At 30.2% G+C, this 20,884-nt stretch overlaps 2 protein-coding genes across 2 annotated transcripts; both read right to left on the bottom strand.

The window, feature by feature from the left end:
- Positions 1-5,954: 5,954 nt before the first annotated feature.
- On the bottom strand, positions 5,955-9,132 carry LOC18095471 (UDP-glycosyltransferase 74E2). The gene is made up of 2 exons (XM_006370069.3): positions 8,415-9,132; positions 5,955-6,829 (listed from the first exon to the last, which is right to left on the bottom strand). Exons 1-2 carry the CDS (start codon positions 9,066-9,068, stop codon positions 6,068-6,070), a joined length of 1,416 nt encoding a protein of 471 aa, XP_006370131.1. The 5' UTR covers positions 9,069-9,132; the 3' UTR covers positions 5,955-6,067.
- An 8,559-nt stretch (positions 9,133-17,691) lies between these two features.
- LOC18095470 (receptor-like protein 7) lies at positions 17,692-20,670 on the bottom strand. Its single transcript, XM_024589725.1, has one exon. It carries the CDS (start codon positions 20,668-20,670, stop codon positions 17,692-17,694), a length of 2,979 nt encoding a protein of 992 aa, XP_024445493.1.
- Between the last annotated feature and the right edge of the window lie 214 nt (positions 20,671-20,884).

Here is a 20,884-nt window from a genome sequence, read left to right as displayed (position 1 = left end):
AAATTAGATAATGACAACAAATAGGTTAAATAAAAAAAAATCACGATAAGAAAAAACAATCAAAAAAAAAATTAGCTTAATTATTAGCCAATTAAATATGAAAGAACAAAATTGGATAAAAAAAAACAAAAAACCTAATCCGAGTTAGCATGACAAACTTATAACCCAAGTAACATGAATTGAGCCAATCTAAGTTAACTCACGGCTTAGGTCATAAGATCAGGATGGCCCAATAGAAAATAAAACCACAAGGCCTATTTAAAAAAAACAATGATGAAATCAAAAAAGAAAATATGTGAAAAAAAATAATATCAACTCGTGCTAGATTCTTAAACTCGTGATCTGGTTCATGAGATTATAAGCCCCCTATTTGGAAAAACCATAAAACTCAATTCTCAACAAATCAAATATCGAAGGATGAATTTGAAAAAAAAAAATTCAATTACACAAAAGGATCCAAAATCAAAATTAGAAATTAAAATAATGGGGATCAGAATTGAAATAAAAATTAAATTAGATGATAGCTACAGAGTTTTGATTGAATGGTGAAATTAAAAATAAAAATCATTTTAACAAATGACCAAAAAAACAATCAAATAATGAGGACCAAACTATAAAAAATAACGTATAACAAATTGGGATTGAATAATGAAATTGAAAACAAATCAAGATTTTATAAAAGGATCAAGAACAAAAATAAAAAATTAAAAGAATAAAAACTAAAGTTGAAATATCAATAAAAAAATCAATTACACAAAAGGATCCAAAACCAAAAATTAAAATTAAAATAATGAGGATCAAAATTGAAATAAAAAATAAATTAGAGGATAGCTATAGAGTTTTGATCGAATGGTGAAATTAAAAATAAAAATCATTTTAATAAAATGACCAAAAAAACAATCAAATAATGAGGACCAAACTATAAAAAATAACGTATAACAAATTGGGATTGAATGATGAAATTGAAAACAAATCAAGATTTTACAAAAGGATCAAGAACAAAAATTAAAAATCAAAAGAATAAAAACCAAAGTTAAAATATCAATAAATAAAAAAACAACTCTAAAATTTTAAATGGTCAACGTGAATTTCACGAGAATGAGAGAAAAAAGAAGGACAAAAGAAATAAAGGTCACCAACGATAAACCATCATGTTGTTGCTGCCGCAGGCTACTCCATGAAAAAGAAGACCTCGTGAAGATCCCTATGTTTCGATGGAGGGAGATTTTTGGTCGGCTCCCACACACAAGTTTAATTGGCGCCTCCCACACACAGATGCATTCGCGCTGCATGCATCAACCACCTTTTATTTTAAATAAGATTTTATGTTTATTAAAATATCAAACTATCCAGCTCAACTTGATAATAACAAAAAAAAAAATCAGATGAAAAAGTCCTTGGAAGCAAGTTTTTAAAATATTATTATGAAGAATAAATTAGTCATTTTACTATGTTTAAAAAAATAGATAGACAAAGAGGCCATTAGTTGCTAGTTTTTTTAATTCCAAGGATTTTTGCAATTCGGTCATTATAATTTATTTTATTTCAATTTCATTGTTTGAAGTATATTTTCATGTTTTCATGCATTTAAATATATTTTGGTCTATTTTCTCTTCTTTAACTCATATGTCTAACTCATATGTTTTTGAATGTTTTGGTGTTAAATTTACGATTAATTTTATAAAATTGAGTTTTAGCTTCTTAAAAAACAAATTAAAAAATCAGGGGCCAAATTTGACACAAAAGAATAATCAAATGACTTCCATAAAAGGTGTCAAAGTTTCATTTGATCCCTTAAGTTTTGATTTTGTCATAGTTCATCCCTCTTATTATAGGTTATTGCATTTTAGTCCTAAACTTTTTTTTTTTATTATCAAATTTAAGTTCTTGTAATGTGATTAGATTATGACCACCAATAACTTTTGATTTTGATGGATATGGACTTATCTTTAAGTGATGAATTAAATAGAGTTAGTTTTCACCTTCAATGATGTTAGGAAAAGTAGATCGAGCCTTAGAAAAAAAATTAAAATTTAATTTGATTTTGAGTTTTAGGCTAATTGAATTGTGTTTTGTTGTTGTAAATGGAGTTTCAAAGTTACATAGTTTTTTTATGTTTTGGGTGGAAAAAATGGTGAAATCTAGGTTCTTGAGATTGAAAGATTTGGATCCTGGTTTTTCAATCATGAAGACAGGTTCGGTAATTGAAAATGTTTGCGAGTGGATGATACATTGTTTGCAATCTATAAAAAAAAATAAAATTGGCTTGACTCTAAAACTGAGGTGCATATAAGCCTTCCTTTTAGTCTTAGAGGTACCTGGTCGTAATTCTCTTAAATCTCATTTATTTTTTTTTAATTTTTTTATCTTAAAAAATACTACTTAGATAATTAATTATAATGATATTTAAAAAAATGTTTAATTATTCCATGATTTTTAACTAATATTTTAGATTTTTATTGTAATTCTTTATTATAATATTTACTTTTTTATGATTATATATGAAATTAATGTGCACAAGTTAAAAAATTGGCATAAATAATCAATGATAAAAGAATATATATTTTTATTATTTTTACTATTATCAATTTTTATATAATTTTCTTCCGTTAATTATTCTTTTACTTTCTTATATAGTCACATGAAAATAATTAAAATATTATATTTTCTTAATTTTTTGTTTTATAGTGACTTGTCATGAGAAGGTTTTTTTTTTTTCAATCGTGTTTTTGATAAAAAAAAAATGTTTTTCCAAAACTAAAAACAAAGTAATGAATAAAAAGAATGAAGTTTTGGCTAACGAAATGCATTTTGTTCTCATTTTATTTAAATCATTTGAGTTTTTACATATATTTATTTTAATTACTGTAAGGTTTTTTTTTTCAAATAATCAAGCTATTAAAAAAAATTATTGTTCTAGCAAAATAATAAATAAATAAAATAATTTTGACAAGAAAAAATACATTTTTTTCTCATAATTTAAATCATTAGAGTTTTTAGGAACAATTATTTTAACTATCATAAAAAAAAATGTTAAAGAATTTATTGATATCAAATTTTAAATAGATGAGTTATATTTGAATAATACATTTACAAGAACGAAATTCATATACAACTATAATTAGCATCCAAGATAAATAAAAGAAAGTGAATAAAATGAGAAGAAAAATCAAAGCAATATAATTGCACTTGGATCTATTATTTGCTTCTTACAACAAAGATCAACTTCATATTTTAATTTTTAATTTTTATTAACAATTCTTTTTAATGATTAAAAAACTTACTTTTACAAGAATTCAACTTTTTATTGTAATATTATCAATTAATTTATAAATATTTTTATATAAATATAATTTATAATTTTTTTTTAAATATTGCACATGAATACTCAATGAAAGTATTTTTTTACTTTAATTGTTAGTATAATTTTCTTAAATTAATCATTGTTTATTTTTTATACTGCTATCATGACGTTTTTGTTTTTATTGAAATTTACTTTCATGTGATGCTAGGTTTTATTTCAAAATCATTCTTCTAATAAAAAAAGACTTGTTTTTGCTATAAAAAATTCCAAGGAAGGAGGGTTTCGGCAAAATATATATATTTTTTTTCTCCTTCATTAAATTAAATCATTTGAATTTTTATGAATATTTATTTTAATTATGTTATATTTAGAAAAAAATAAAAAAGAAATACATTGATAAAAAGATGAAATTTTGACTAAATTTTTTTTATTTTCTATAATTTAAATCATTGGAATTCTTAAAAATATTTATTCCATTAGATAATCAAATAAGGTTTTGAAAATCATTTCAAATCATCGGGCCAACACATGGCTGGTTCAAACAATATATATATATTTTTAACCATTTAGTAGGTATTCAAATAATAAAAGCTTGAAATCAAATTGTTTGTTTTTCTTGTTGTTTCAAGTTCGAACACCGTGGTTGTTAATATGATGGCCACTAGAGGTTTACATGGTTGTTAACTTCATGGCTCATGGAATTAGTCGAGGTGCACGCAAACTAGTCCGAATACCCACGTTAATCAATATATATATATATATATATATATATATATATATATATATATAGTAATTCCTTTTTGTTTGGTGGGAATTTTCCTCTTCTTTTTTTCTTTTTTTTTTTGAAAGTAAGTACACCAAGTACATATCCATTCATTTTTAAGCTAGTTAATTGGTGTATTTATAAAATGAATTTTTTGAAATCTCTAAATACGTGGACTATGAAATATCAAGGTTAAGACAAAACTTTAGACAATAAAAAATATAAGGAAATGGACTAACTTAATTAATTACTAGAAATTGCAGAACTTGGATGATCGACTATTAATTAATGGCGTCATATAATTTATTCTTGTGTCCCTCGTTCTGAATTAATGTATAAAACTATTTTTGAATGATAAAATAAATAGTTTAATTGAAAAGGAAATTGAACTATATACTTTACTAGTTAACATTTTAAACCCCAAATAAAAAATAAAATTGTGGCAGTAGTAATTAAACGTCAAGTTTTGTTGATATGTTTATTTTCTCTTTTCTCAATGAAAAAGGTTTTAATTACCTGTCTCAACAATTGCCAAAGAGCCAAATAAGAAGTTATTCTTAGAAATTGCAAATGCCCCTTTGTTTAGGTACTAATTAGCATGTTGAATGTGATTATTATTTTTATTTTCTATTTAATAACTTGTTTATTTTTGTGTTTTAAAAGTATTTTTGAAAAATATTAATTTTTTTTACTTTAAATTAATTTTTTTGTGTTTTTATATCGTTTTGATGTGTTGATTATTAAAAATAAATTTTTAAAAATAAAAAATATTACATCAATATATTTTCAAGTAAAAAATATTCTGAAAAAGAACTACAATCACAATAATAAACGGTACCTAAATCACTCTGGTAACCAAGACCCCGTTTGTTTGCTGGAAAATAGTTTTTTTTTGAAAAGTGGTTTTCTTGGAAAATGGATTCCTGAAAAGTGAATTATTTTCTGATGTTTGGTAGTATCATGAAAAATAAGTTGGAAAACAATTTCCAATGTTTGACCATGTCATGGAAAATGATCTGAAAAATAACTTATTAATGTTTTTTTTTCAAGTTTATTAAAATAATGAGAAACAAATCTTACAAATTAAAAAGTTGAATGAGAATGAAATTGAAAAAAAAAATCTAATTTCATAAATTATCTTAAATAAAATAAATAATAATCAAAACAATGGAGATCAAATCTAACAGATAAAAAAATTAAAAGATGATAAAATTAAAATAATAATAATTACACTTTCATAAATTATTTCAAATAAAATAAGTAACAATAAAAAGAATAAGGACTAAATTTGATAGATAAAAAAATTCAATTAAAAAAATGATAAGAGAAAAGCAAATAACAATAATAAAAATGAGGACCAAAGTTAATATAAAAATCAAATTAAATCAAATTCTAAGGGATAAAATTGAAAAATAAAGATTCAAAACAAAATATATAGCAATCAAAAGTTTGAGGACCAAATTTGATATAATCAGCAAATAATATAATATTTTTAATTTTTTTACAACTTCTTGAAAGTGTTTTTCGCTCAAAATAAAAAGAAAATACTTTCTTGAAAAACAAACCAAATTTTTCTTTGACTAAAAAGTGTTTTTCATTGATCAATTTTATTTTTATTAAATAAAAATAGGAAAACTATTTCTACATTTACCAAAAGAAACAAAAAACTGTTTCATTAAAGGTATTTTATTTTTAAAAGAAATCATAAATAAATTTTTAAAATAAAAAAGAAATTCAATTCTATTATTTGAATGTAAAGAAATATATGAATTAAAAAAAATTAAAAACAAGAAAAATTCACAAATTAATAATCGGACTATTTATAAATTTTCCACGTCGATGATGGATTGGATAAACAATGACAGAAAAAAGAAAGAAAGAAAGATCTGTCTGAAAAGTTACTTTCCATAAAATAAAATGGGGCTAACAAGTTCCATTGCTGATCCAAAGTAAATGATTACAACAACATCACATCTAGCACTTAGGGATTCAATGCATGTTTAAGGTCTCTGATCAGGACTCTTGGTGCTATTGGAGTTGCATGCATTCAAGCTTGCTACAAACTCATCAATGTTCTTGTCAGAGCTTCCACCTTCATCCATAGCCATTCTGGCTAGTTTCTTCCATTTCTCAGAATGAGTTCTGATCTCATCCCTTCTTTCACCTTCCATCATGACTTCCCTTATACACCTCTCTATCTCTTCTTGTGTCACCATCCCATTTTCACCTACCTTTACTCTAACCCCTGCTTGCCAAACATCAGCAACAAACTTTGCATTAGATGGTTGATCTGTCCACTGTGGCATTGCCACCATTGGCACTCCCAAGCTCAAAGCCTCAAGTGTTGAATTCCACCCACAATGAGTCATGAAGCATCCCACGGATTTGTGAGCCAGGACCTTTAGTTGAGGACTCCATGTTATGATTAGACCCATCTCTGTTGTCTCCTCTACGAAGTTGCCTGGTACCTTTTGCTTTTCTGATTCTCTTACAACCCATAGAAAGTGAGTGTTGCTTCTTTTCAGACCCCAGGCCAATTCTGCCATTTGGTCTTCTGTCAGAACAGCGAGGCTGCCAAATGATACATAAACAACTGAGCCTGGTTCCTTGGAGTCTAACCATTTCATGCAAGTTTCAGAATTTGGCTTGAAGAGGCTGAGACCATAGTCTTTGTCGTCCTCCAGCCGCTTGTCCAAGAACATTGACGGAATTGTTGGTCCTATTGGCTTGATTGGCCACTTGCTCGCCATCCAGTCGACAATCTGAATAGAAACATTAAGGTGTTTAATTACTGTTTAGCACTGATGTCAAAGAAATAAGTTAGTACGAGTATTTTGAAGACCCGGACTCAGAGTACAGGGTTTAATGACCAACTGAATGAAAATAATAGAATGCTATTATCAATTAATTATCACAAGTACTGTTGAGCTCAAGTACTTGGTATCAGGTTAAAATTTTAACAACTTAACTCCATAAAAAAAGAAAAGAAAAAGGTTTAAAGTTTGAATTCATTTGCTGTCAATTAACTACAACTTCAGTTTACGCCATCACCAGATCAAAAAGAGCTTGCAACAAACATTTAAAAAGCCTAGGAGCTGATTGACATTGCGTTTTTTATTTGCGTGTGTCTGGGAATGATTTAAAAATGCGTTTAACATTAAAAAAATATATTAAATTAATATATTTTTAATGTTTTTATAATTTTAATATGTTTTTAAATAAAAAAATATATATTTTTATAAGAAAAGCTGTACAGTAACCAACCCACGCTAAGAAAGCATTTGGGAACGCGGTTCAACACGTATTCTCAAAAAATTTGAATTTTTTTTTGTTAAAATTTAATATGATTTTTACATTTTGAATCGTTTTGATGTGTTGATGTCAAAAATAATTTTTAAAAAATAAAAAAATATCATTAACACATATTTTAACACAAAAAATTATTTAAAAAATCGTCATAATCACATTGCCAGACTAGGGACGGAGCCATCCCGCTTTCCAAGGGAAAGAACTCAAATTAATTAGCTTTTGAAAGTTTGAACGGGCGGAAATGTTCCAACAAGCATACCATCAATATCAGCAAGGACATCTATCCGGGAGCCGACCACTTATGCAATCATTTGGGTGCCGTATACTGTAGGCTGTAAAACGTGGTAATGATATTTGCCAGAAAACATTTCAAGCCACATAGAAAAAGGTTGCAGTGCTGTATTACAGGTTTGTTGGAGAAAACATATGCATGCATGCATGCTGGACTTTTTCTCGGGTGGGAAATGCCAAGTGATGTGATCATGTGACAACGATACAATGCCTCAAACATGTCGTTATTTTTGTATTTTAAAAATATTTTTGAAAATATTTGAATTTTTTTTATTTTAAATTAATATTTTTTTGTGTGTTTTTAGATTATTTTGATATATTTATAAATAAAAAATATTTTAAAAACCAAAGGTGATGTGATTATTTTTTACTTTTAATATTAACAAATTTATATTTTTACTACTTTATTTATTGCTTTTAATAATGGCACTCACCACTCAAAATGAAAGCAACAGCAAAAACATAATGAGTGTTACTGACAGGTTCCCATACTGTCTGACTTTGAATAGTAGTTCAAGCCATGACCAGTTCATTATTCACATGTAACCGCACTTTTCTTCTTCTTTTAACCACAGGAAATTTCATCGAACTAACATTTAACAGAGGCCTAAGAGTAACCACGACTTGATTGAGTACTTCAATCTATAGAACTAGGAATTATTAATTATATGTTGAATTCAGTCAATCAATCACAGAACTAAAGTGCACAGAGAGTGTAATATATGCTGCTGGGAACTTAAAACGTACCTCATCTTCAAGTTCATTGAAAGTGTTCCAGAGGAGCCAGCTCGCTTCATCTATATTTGAGAACTGGCTAAAAAGGAGGTCATAAATACCGGGATACGAACCTGGACCATGAACAAGGGATGGTAGATCACTGAACTCCAACTGTGGCAGGGAAGGCAGGGACACCGGCGATTTTTCTTCCATAGGAATTTTCAAAGCGCTCCCTTGTAGTGTATGGTAATATAAAACAGTAACCGCGCATGATTGGGTGAAAAACGGACCTCCTTCTATGCCCCAGCTCTTCGCCACATCCAGAACCCATGGTAGAATGGAGTCATAAATGATGAATTTAGCAGGGTATTGGCTGGTACTATTTTTGTCGATGAGCTCAGCTAAGCTTTGCGGGATTGTGGCCTTGAAACGCTCGATGTATTCCTCTGCGGTTGCTGCTCTTTCACCTTCTTTGTAACCATCAAAAATGGGTTCCATGTTGATGGAACAAGCGTTGTCTTGATGCATGGAGGTGCCCATTGAAGTGGGGGTAATTAGCGTGACCCTGAGGCCTTTTGAAGCTAAACGCTTAGAGAATTGAAGCATTGGATTTATGTGGCCTTGTATAGGCAGCGGAAGGACTAGCACATGACTTGCACTGCTGGTTTTTTGTTCCCTCTCCATTTTTCTCCAATACCTTCAAACTCTAATCTCTCTCTCTCCCACCCTTCTCTGCAGTTAGATTGATTACCGTGCTGAATTTATAACCAATCAATCAAAGCAAAAGGGAGATTTTTCAACTACTCTTTTTTTTTCTCTCTTTTGGATTTTAGTGAGAATAATAATTTTACAAAATTGAGAGTATCATGAATTTTTTTATAAATTTTTTTAGGATTTGTTGGAGATTACGTGAACATCAAATCTTTTTAGGGTTCATAAATTCTTATAGGCTAAGTTGTCATGAATTATATAATCTAATTGTCCATCTTTAATATATAGTAATTTAAACGAATCTAAAACGAATTATTAGATGAAAATTTTTCTAAACGCTTTTATATACACTTTTCTTTATTCCACTCTCAAATCTATTGTTACCATTTTAATGCTCATTTTCTTCATGCCTAAACTAAATTCCAACAATTAGGATAAGCAAAAATTAAAGTTTTTATAAATATGAATACCCTGAATATATCAAAACTTATTGCCCATGGAGAGAAAAAAATTGTTTCAACATAAAAAAAAAAACAAAAACTAGAGCAAACATATAATAATGGATTCAAAATTAAGCATTGTCCATTGGTTTTATACCATTCATAACTCTTGCCTCTTTTCTAAATAGAAATAAAGGGCCAGAAATTAGAAATGCAAAAAAAAAAAAAAACACTTAATATTATTAGAAATTCCTAGAAAAATATCATATTCATAAAATAAAAACATGGATGCATTCCTATGAACGTGGAAAATATAATAAATTATTTGAGTCTAAACTAATTGTAAATTCATTCATAACTATTTAGTCAAAAAAATAATCTATTTTAATTGAACTCTTAGTTTTGTTTGCCGTGGTACTGGAAAAAGTACAAGGCATGATATTATATTTATAGAAAAAACCTAATATTTTTATTAATAATAAAATATCAATTAATTTGCCTCTTAAAAAATATTACATATAATAAATATAATAAATTATTTGAGTCTAAACTAATTGTCAATTCATTCATAACTATTTAGTCAAAATAATAATTTATTTTCATGAGCCTTAAATTAAATAAGAAGAGAGTTAATTGAACTCTTAGTTTTGTTTGTCTTGGTACGGAAAAAAATACAAGGCATGATATTGCATTTATAAAAAAAACCTAATATTTTTAATAATAATAAAATATCACTTAATTTGTCTCTTAAAAAATATTATGTATTTTATTTCAGGATAGTTATTAGAAATTTATGTAATCATATTCTTACTTGATTTTTCTAGTTCTAAAATTGTAATTTTCTATATTAATTACACTTTAGTCTTTAATTTTTAAAATTTATTAATAATCAAGTCAATTTTGATTAGTCATTCAAATTTAATTTTTTACTAATGATTCTTAATATAAATGACTCGTTAGGTTCTTAATATATTAGTTCAAATATAAATCATGCATGATTTTTATTAAAACAAAATTAAATAATTTAATTTATTATTAATTTAATAAATTGATTGATTTATATTTAAAAATTAAATATAAAATCTAGTAATGTATTATGATATCCAAATATAAAAAAATTATATATGGTTAAACTTAGCTTTTCATTAATTATTTTCTTTAAAGAAGTAAAGTTAGAGGAAAATTTTACCTAGTAATTGTTTGGAGAGAGAGATAAACCAGATTAAGTAACGAAGTAGAAATTGGTTCTTATGATATCCGCACAAATAAAAATTGATAATGCTAAAAGTGCAGGACACTTGGATAATTAGAGATGAAATACGTGAGGATGTAGGAGCAAGAAAAGAAAAAAAAAGGACACGTAATCTGGCATGTAGTCAAGACGAGACAAAACATTGAAAACAACGTCCTTGGAATGTGAATCCCAATTTGCATGTGACGTGTGTACTTACGTTAATATCGTATTTTTTTTTTTTTTTGTTTAACGTGAGTGTTCGGACTAGTTTACACGCACCTCGACTAATCCCACGGGCCCTGAAATTAACGACCATATAAACCTCAAGTGGTCATCATACGAGCAACCACAGGACTCGAACCTGAGACCACAGAGAAAGCAAACCTCTTGGTCCCAAGTTCTTACCACTGGACCACCACCTAGATGGTTGTCATTTTGAACCTAACTATACATGTGTTGGCGCTACCATTATAGGATGTAATTTGTATATTAAAAGGTAAGATATTCCATATTAACATAACAAATCTGTGTTATATGTCGTGATATTAAGATAATTTGATAGAAAAAATTTAAAGAAAATTATAAAATTAATAATAATAATAATAATATTAAATGATGATATAAAAAAACAAAAAAAATATTAATTCTTATTAACTTTTCAAATCCATTATCCGGATCATAAGAACAAAAACACTATATATGAAAAAATTATGAAGTTTAATCCCTAAAAAATAAAATGTTAAAAAAAAATTGAAAAAAAAATTATGTAGAGAAATCCAAAATAAAAAATTAAAATTAAAATAATGAGAGTTAAAATCCAAGAGTTAAATCGAAAAAAATAAAAACATTAACAAAAGTAAAAAAGTAAAAAATAAAAAATATAATATACTATCAACTTGAATTGAAGGATAAAATTAAAAATAATAAATTTTTATTAAAAGGGTTAGGAAAAAAAATAAGAAATAATGAGAATAAGGATCATGATAAAAAAAATTTTTATCAATGCATTTTCTTACATAAAAAACCATAAATATAAATTGAAAAACTTATGTATGCATCCAATTAAATAAATTAAAAACTATTGTGTAAATAAATAAATAAAATCATTAACGATAAATAAAAAAATAGTTGGAAAAATTGAGAGACAAATGTAAATTAATAAATTTAATATTGCAACATGGATCATTTACGTGATTGTATTTAATGAATTTATTTATTAAAATCAATTTATTATAGAAACTAATACACATATAAAATCTATAGAATAGAATTAAAAAAAAATTAATATGCAAGGATGCATATATTAAATATCATAAAAATTTGATTTTCAATATATATAATATAGATGAATTAAACTAACCTTTTAAAAAATTAAACACATTCAATACAATAATATTAATTAAAATAAGCCAAATAAATTATAGAAAAAGGGTATTAATTAAAACATAAATTTAAAAATTACTTTAAATTAAAAAAAATATTAATAAATACATCAAAGTTAAAAAAAAGAAAAGAAAAAAAGAATGATATGAGGCCGGTTCAAAAGATATTTGAGAAAATAATACGGTTTGTAGTTTGCACAACAAAATTCACAAGTACTTTCATCATCATTAATACATCAAACAACGCAATATCACAAATATTCCAAATCCCCCCCCCCCCCAAAAAAAAAAAAATCCTTGCAATGGTCGGCCATTTAGGCTCAATTGTCTTCCAATTGGCTTTCAATTTCTTTAATAATATACCTTAATCATTTTGAGTTTCCTTTAATAATTACTCATGAACCCTAAAAAATTCAAAACCTAGATATCCATTTAAATTGGTTCATGAAAATATTCTTCAATTTCAAACTAGATTATCATTTCTATTTGGATGCGATGTATGTGGAGATATTAAAACCAAATCGTGTAAACCGAGTTAGTAACATAGCATACACAGTTGGTTAGGTTTGTGTTTATCTAGCGAAAATCCACTCGTGGGCAATTGCCCTATTAATTTCCCTAAGATGTAAGTAATAGTCCTTATAGTTTAATAGAAGTTCAAAATAGTCCTTATATTAAAATTATTTAATTTATCTCTAATCAACTTCTCTTTTCTATAGAGAGCTAAATTAAAAGATATGAAGATAATTCAACGTATATATAATACGAGCATCGAGTTAGTAATTCTTCTATCATTTTTTCCTATTTCGAATCCATCCCTTTGTGTCTAAATTGGTGGCCAATTGTTTATAATTCATTAAGAAAGGGCAATATTTAAAAAAGGGATTAAAGTAAAAAATACAGGGGATCAGATGGCCCTTTTAAAATTGGTGTGAAAAAGATAAATTTGGTTCTTCTACTTTTCAATCTATATAAATTGTTTGTCCCTTTCTCTTAATTTTCAGATTTTAAGTTTAAGAGAAAAGAGATAAGATAACTGAATTTTAGTTGTAGAGAGAAAAAATAGTCTAGTGACACCAATTCTGACCATGGAAAATATCAATTTTAATATCAATAAGTTCCATTCGATGAGAAGAGTTTCATTGAATCCTTAACCTTGCTTAAGAGAGTATATATGATCTTATGATTTTTTTTAAATTCAGGTTGATTTTTGTGTTTTAGATTAATATTATAGTTGTTTGAAGCCATAAATGAGTTTATTATATAGGCTATTTTTTAGGTTTTTTTGAGTAATAAATGGGTTGAAAATAATTTGGGCTTAAAATACCCTCGCCTCGACTTTCAAGCAACCTTTCAATCGCCAAATTCTAGGGCAACAGACGTTGACACCGTTTGGGAACATGGTGCAAACCGTGTTCCCAAAAAATTCAATTTTTTTTTTACTAAAATTTAATATGTTTTGTATGTTTTTGATCATTTTGATGTGCTGATATCAAAAATAATTTTTTTAAAATGAAAAAAACATCATTAGCATGCATTTCAGCACAAAAAGTTATTTGAAAAGCAACCGCAGCCACACTGCCAAACAAACTCGTTGTAGCGTTTACAATTTTTTTTTAAATTTAAAAGGTGGATGACACATTATCCCCTCTAATATAAAAACATTAGAAGCATTGTCCAATGCTTATATTTTTAGGTATAGCCACCCAAGCCTAAATGCTTGCTTTTTGTTTGTTCGTCCATCAATTGTTTTTGCTTTTTTTTTTAATTCAATTTCATTCAAATAAATAATTATATAGGGTTATATTTGTCTCATGAACCGGGTCACGATTTTTGCAAGTTTACATAGGTTGACTTGAGCTTTTTTTTAGGTTTAATTTTTTAGATTGATTTTTTTTCAATTTCATCATTTAATATTGAGATGATTAGAAATTAATATTCATAATTTTTTTAATTTTATTTTCATGAGGCTATTATAGTCTTATGACATGAGTTGCAGCTTTAGTAGGTTAACTAAGGCTGACTTGGATCAATTTTCTTTGGTCAATTTTTTTTTTTTAATTTCATCATTCAACACTCGGTTGATTGAGGATTATGTTTTGTATTTTTTTAACACTTGCTTTCTATGGAGTTATTACAGTCTCATAATCCAGATTATGGATTTAACATATTAATTCTAGTTAACTTAATTCAATCAAATATATTTTTATTTTAATATTATTTTTTAAAATATAATTTTTATATTTTCTTGGTTAGACTACGTTTTATACTTGCTTAGTCAATCGGGTTATATTGGCAATTGCTGTTAGTAATTTTTTTTTGGCATCCCAAAAAAATTGATTTGGCTCATGCTACAATAATGTAGTAGTAAACTCCTATCTAACTAACCAATGGGGTGACACACGAATGATTCACCCACAGAACATTTTGTAATGAGTAATCACCAGGAAGTAACGCATCAATCTTAAATTTGGAAGAATACAAAAAGATAATCATAAAAATAATATAAATATGGGATATCGTGAGTCTATATTTGAACTAGAAATCTAAAAGATTACCAATTCGAATAATCTTCACCCAGCTTATACCCTTCATTAGACAAAATCTTACCAGCACCTTTGCTGGTCACCACAAAAGCAAAAATCGTGAAGTAGAAGAGGAGGACAATGTAGAGAAACAATGACTAGGAGGTATACCAACGAGCCATGACATGTGACAACACACGCCAATTAGACCGACTGTTAGGTAGTAATTGATATTTTGATGAAAATTATGTTTTAAAATATTTTTTTATTAAAAATATATTAAATTAATACATTTTTTTATTTTTTAAAATTTATTTTTGATATTAACATATTAAAATAATAAAAAAATATAAATAATTATTTTAATATATTTCTAAATAAAAATCACTTAAAAATATAATCATTACTGCCCTTTAAATACCATTGAAATCCTCGACCAAACCGTAACTTTCTTTTCAACCAAACAATAACAAAATCCGTCCAAGTCCAAAGTAACTTCCGGTCCATAAGCACACATACAAGCAAATCTAATTATAGCCCCCTTTCCGCTATTTTTATTCCGTCATGTTCGTATCTCTTGCATAATCCCATAGAGAAAATTCCAAAACACACACTTTCTCTCTCAGTGAAAAACATGTCGGAGGCATCATCATCACCAGGAAGTTCTTCACTGGCAAGTCCAAGTATTCAAATGGTTTCGAAATCAGTCTCCGAGAGACTTCTTGGTAGGTTCTTTTTTGTTTAGATTAATGTGGGTGTCCGGGCCAGCTTGCGCATACCTCGACTAATCCCACGAGCTCTAAAGTTAATTATCATGTAAGTCTTCAGTGATCCTAAAATTTGTGAGACTCAAATCGGTGACCTCTAGAGAGTAAACCTAGAACTTAACCAGTTGAACTACACCTTTCAGGGTTCTTCTTTGTAGCTCCTTCGATGCATATCAATATGGCTTCGATAATGAGCAAAGTGGTCTTTGGTCTCCACTAATACCTGCCAGAAGGGTTTTCTTGGCTTCACCAGCAGGCCATATTTATTCCGAAGATGAGTTTTTCTCAAAGCTTAAGAAAGCAAAGAGAGCGTGTACAAGGCGCATTGCTTGTTTCAATGTAAGTCTACTAATCATGGCAAATCTCTTCATTATGATATCATTTTTATTGTTTCAGTTCGCCGGGGTTTCTTCTTCATGCTTTTATATACAATTCTCTATTTTTCAGCATATGAGCAATTAATTCCAGATAACGCTATGCATGTTCTTCAGTTCTCAATTAGTTCATTGCATTTCGTGGGGAGAAAAATATGTCGAGTAATTTGCATATCTTGGATCATAAATTATGTGCATCCGTATTTGATATTTTTATTTTTTGGTAACCCGGGGTGTCCGGGCCAGTTTACGCGCACCACAACTAATCCCTCGAACCCAGGTAATAGAGATAAGGAAACCTTGCCTCTGCCGCTGAGCCAGAAGCCTAGGTTCTATTTGATATCTTTTTAATGGATACATTACATGGATACATGGATGTATGCATGCTGATTATGTAAAAGTTAAATTTATATATAGATACAAAGCGGAAATTTCCCTTCTTTGTTAAGATTATTTATTGGTATTGTTTTTGATTAATTATTATTTGGGTAACATTTTGTAATTAAGTTTTATCCAGAAAATTAATAATGTTTGGATGCTTTTTTCCCCTTAACTCGCAGGCCTTCTGGTGCAATTAAAAGACGACTACCTTAATTAGTGCCATCCTCGCCTTAATTGCTTTTACAAAAGGCATGTTTTGTCTCAAATCATCGTTCCCAGACTGCATTGGGAAGCTTAAGGATTGTAAGAAAAGGTTAATTAAGTTAAAAAAAAAATATTGAACCCTAAGCATTTCCGTTTAACCACGGCGTACGTACACTGTGTATTTTTTCTGATACACATGGCCACATGTAATGTTGTGCTACTTTCTCATTCTAAAATTACGGCAGTTATCAATCAACTGAGTCAAAAGGGCTTTCAAGTCTAAAATATAGTTTTAAAACCTGTCCCGGCTTGACGGGTTGACTCAAGACCTGAAGCTGGAACCGGGCATAGTTTATAAAAAAATCTTGTCAGGTAATACCCGGTCAAAAACCCGGTTATAACCAGTTAACTATATTTTTTTAAAACCAACACGACGTCGTTTTGATTTATAAAAAAAAGATTAGGGTTAACTCAGGTGACTCAGTCAAAACCTATGACCCGAGCCTTGGGCAGGACGATAACTGTATCTGGTTTAAAAACACAGGAAAAAAAGAACCCTTGAAGTATATGGTCTTGTATAATAACGTTTGTATCCCTTTTAGGTGACTAATGCACTTAGATTCCAATGGAACAGTACTGTATGCCAATATTGTTCTTTTTATTACTTGTATGATAGATGTACCACACTTTAAATCTTCAACAACTGTGTTCAACTTTATAAATTCTTGCTTAGATACAAGTTTAATTTGTGTTTTCTGATTCCAAAATAAAGAACTGAAGAGGTAGAATATATTTGAGTTAGTACAGTGACGCATCATGGGACACGGCCAGCAATCTAAAGGGATTTTCAGACTGGATTTCCTGCTAAAAAGCCAGGCATTTGCTTTCGAATCAGAGGACACTGCATAACAGCTCAATTATGATCCAACTTCCTTTCTGTTTTTCTAAATTCTTCTTTTGTCTGCTTGAATAAGATTCCCTCTCTTTTACTTTTTCACTGTGTGAATCAATGTATGGGTCGGTTTTAAAGTGGATGCAGCCATGGTAGATGGTCTGCATAAGAAATCTTGGTCGTTACTGTTGTTTTTTATGAAGGCAATGCACTAACAAAGTAAAGAGAAACAAACAAATATATTATTTTGCCAGAGCTTATTTTACCAGAAAATCCCATCCTCTTTGTCTGGCTGACAAGAAGACTAGGCAAGACAACTTGTAAAGAAATGGACAAGTACTAGCTAATATACAGATAGGGAAGCATGCAAACCTAACCTGAGAGCACCACTTGCTTTTTATATATTCCTCTTTGTCCGTCTTCTTAACCATTTCTTTTGTTCAACCTCGACCTTCCTTACGAACCATTGTGGCTTTCCTGTCGTGAATACAATATATCCCACGGACAATCCAATCACCAGCCCACATCCATAACCTATCATGGCAAACTTCCAATTGAATAAGCTTGCAGGATCTTCTTTCTCTTGGAATGGTGGGGGTTGTGGTGCCACATCACCACTACATTTCACAGATAACGGAAATCCGCACAACCGCAAGTTTCCAACATATGAATCATTCTGAAAGGTGTCAAATTGACTGCCATGAGGAATAGGGCCTACAAGCTGATTATATGAGAGGTTTAGTACTGCAAGGAAGGTCAGCCTTGTTAATTGTGAAGGAATGCCTCCACCAAGCCCATTTGATGAGAGATCCAGTGATTCAAGTGCTGTCAGGTTCCCAAGTGATGATGGTATTTGACCAGTGACGCTGTTTCTTGAAATATTAAGGACTATGAGTGAACTAAGAAGTCCAACCTCCTTTGGAATCTGTCCTTCAAATCGGTTGCTTGATAGGTCAATGGTTGTAAAGATAGTTAGTATTCTCTCCATTGGAATCTCTGTCCCTTTCATCGTCAAAACTATAGAATCCTGATAATATATTTCCCCTATATACTTTGGTGTAGCTTTAACTTCTCCATCCACTTTCTTCATAGCTTGAAAATTTGCAATGTACTGTGTCGGCAGAAGGCCGATGAACTCATTGTGCGAGAGATCAATGATTCTTAGACTAGAGAAAGGAGATATCGCAGTGGGATTGCCTATAGAACCATGTAGTCTGTTAGAGCGGAGCACCAGAACCTGTAGCTTCGGAAGAGTTTGCAGCCAAAGGGGAAAACTATCATTTATGTAATTGTTTCCCAGATCGAGGACTTCCAACATTTTGCAATTAGCTAAGGATAGTGGTAACGATCCTTCCAACTCATTGCCATTCAAATCAAGACTTCTTATTTTATTTCCCTCTGTAAATGATCCTGGAATGGTGCCATGGAAGCTGTTGCTCCTCAAATTCAACACGGATAGTTCAGTACTGAAGTTCCCCAAGCACTGTGGAATATTGCCACTCAAACTATTATTAGATAAGTTTATGATCTGGAAGGTGGTGATATTGCAAATCCAAGGTGGGATTTCTCCAGTGAGTTTATTATTTGCTATTAAAAGAATGTACATGGATTGTGGAAGAATTGGAAATGGTTGTTGAAGCAAGTTGGAAGTGAGGTCAAGATATTGTAAGCTGGGTGGAAGTTCGTTTACAATGGTCAGAAAGTTGTGAGAAAGATCCAAATATTGTAAAGACTGCATCCCCTTTGCTGACAGCCATTTGGGAATTTCTCCATGAATTCTATTGTGGGATAGAGACAAAAAGTTGAGCTGATTTTGAATTTTCAAGAAGTCTGGGAACTCAATTATGTTGCAAGACGACAATGCCAGTTTGTAGAATTGGGGCCAGGTTGAGTTCCTATTATTATTAGTGACGACAGACAGACTGTTGTGTGAAAGATCAAGTCCCCAAAGGTTTTTCATGTTTGAAAACAGGTTTAAGTCCACAATGCCACTCAAGTTGTTTGATGAAACGTCAAAATTGGTGAGATTCACCAATTCAGAGATTGATGGTGGAATAAGACCATTTATCTTGTTACTTTCCAGTCTTATTTCTAGCAAAGACTTTGACCAATGTTCACCAAGTTCTCCAGTGAGGTGGTTATTATTAAGGTTAAACCAGACCAATGATGGGAGACCGAACAAACAAGATGGTATTGTGCCACTGAGCAAGTTATAAGATAGGTCAAGATAAGTAACATTGTCAAGGCCACATATGTGATCAGGAAGAGTTCCCTCTAGTTGGTTTTGAGACAGGTCTAAACGTAAGAGTTCAGTGAGGTTAAAGACAGATGATGGCAACATACCACTGAAATTACCGACTTGAAGGGATAGGCTGTTTAGTTTGCTGAGGTTGCCGAAAACATCCGGGATCTGCCCTGTCCAGTTGTTATTCGAAAGATCTAATTGATTGAGCTGTTGAAGATTCCCAAGCGAAGCTGGAACTGATCCGTAGAAAGCACAGTTTCCAAGATCCAACACCTTGATGGAGTCAAGATTGCCAATTATTTCTGGCAATCCTCCTGAGAAACTTGTGGAGCCAAGCTTCAACAGTTCAAGGGAACTGCTCCAATTGGACACAGGTAAACGCCCGTATAGATCGCTATTCAACAATAAACTCAGGAGCTGGAGGTTTGGTAGGTGGAAAATGTTTTCCGGGAATTGTCCTTGCAATCCACATAAATTGAGGCTGAGAGAAGTTAATGAAGAAGATAGGTTCATCAAGGAACCAAGATCAACTGAAGACATGTTTATGTAATCAAGAAAAATCTCTCTTACTAGAGTAAGGTTTTGGACAATCATTTTCATGGCTGGTGCTTCGAGTATCAATGGTTCATTCAAAGAAAGATCAAGAGAGATCAATTTGGACAAGTGAGATATTTCAGTTGGGACTTGACCTGAGAACCATGTGCTAGAAAGGTTAAGGTGTGTCAAACTTGAAAACATACCAAACTCAGGTGGAATGGAGGAGCGGTTAAAATAATTGAAAGCAAGGTTGAGTCTCCGAAGGTGTGAAAGGTGAAAGAGACTGCTGTTGGAACTGAGGTTGCCTCTAAGACCACTGCAACTAAGGTCAAGAGCGATCACATGACCTGTGACCCCATGGCATGCGACTCCATCCCACGAACAGCAATCTGTTCCAGATTTCCATGAGGCCATCCTAGGATAAGGAGGGCTGCAATCCAACGAAGCGGATTCATCATACTCAAATCCATCCTTAAGTTGGAGTAAAGCATAGCTTTCATCTTTGGGGCATAATTGTGACACAGTTAGTTGACAATACAACATCAATATCAGGAGGCAAAATATGACTTGACCAGCCCGTCCTGAGCAACTCATTGTTCTCACGCAAGTCTGAGATTGAAGGCGAGGTGATGCTTGGAAAGGAGGTACAAAATGGTGGAAGTTATGTTCACTTTCTGCACCAACTTGTTCGATATATCAGTCAGCAATATTAATCTTTCAAAATAAATTAATTCTTTCAAACTCATGTATAATTCTTGGATGTTTCGTGTTTGCAGTCTTGTGAGGTGTAGCGAGTTGGGAAAAAAGA

This window comes from Populus trichocarpa, chromosome 1 (genome assembly GCF_000002775.5).
Source record: "Populus trichocarpa isolate Nisqually-1 chromosome 1, P.trichocarpa_v4.1, whole genome shotgun sequence".
In the NCBI taxonomy this organism is placed as follows: domain Eukaryota; kingdom Viridiplantae; phylum Streptophyta; class Magnoliopsida; order Malpighiales; family Salicaceae; genus Populus; species Populus trichocarpa.
This window is presented reverse-complemented; position numbering and strand designations above follow the sequence as displayed.

What these genes read in the sequence shown, in the direction of transcription:
- LOC18095470 (XM_024589725.1), bottom strand. Translation starts at nt 20,670, where the DNA reads ATGAGTTGCTCAGGACGGGCTGGTCAAGTCATATTTTGCCTCCTGATA.
- LOC18095471 (XM_006370069.3), bottom strand. Translation starts at nt 9,068, where the DNA reads ATGGAGAGGGAACAAAAAACCAGCAGTGCAAGTCATGTGCTAGTCCTT. An exon ending in TCAATGAACTTGAAGATGAG is followed by an intron (nt 6,830 to 8,414) that starts GTACGTTTTAAG and finishes GTTTCTATTCAG; the next exon opens with ATTGTCGACTGGATGGCGAG.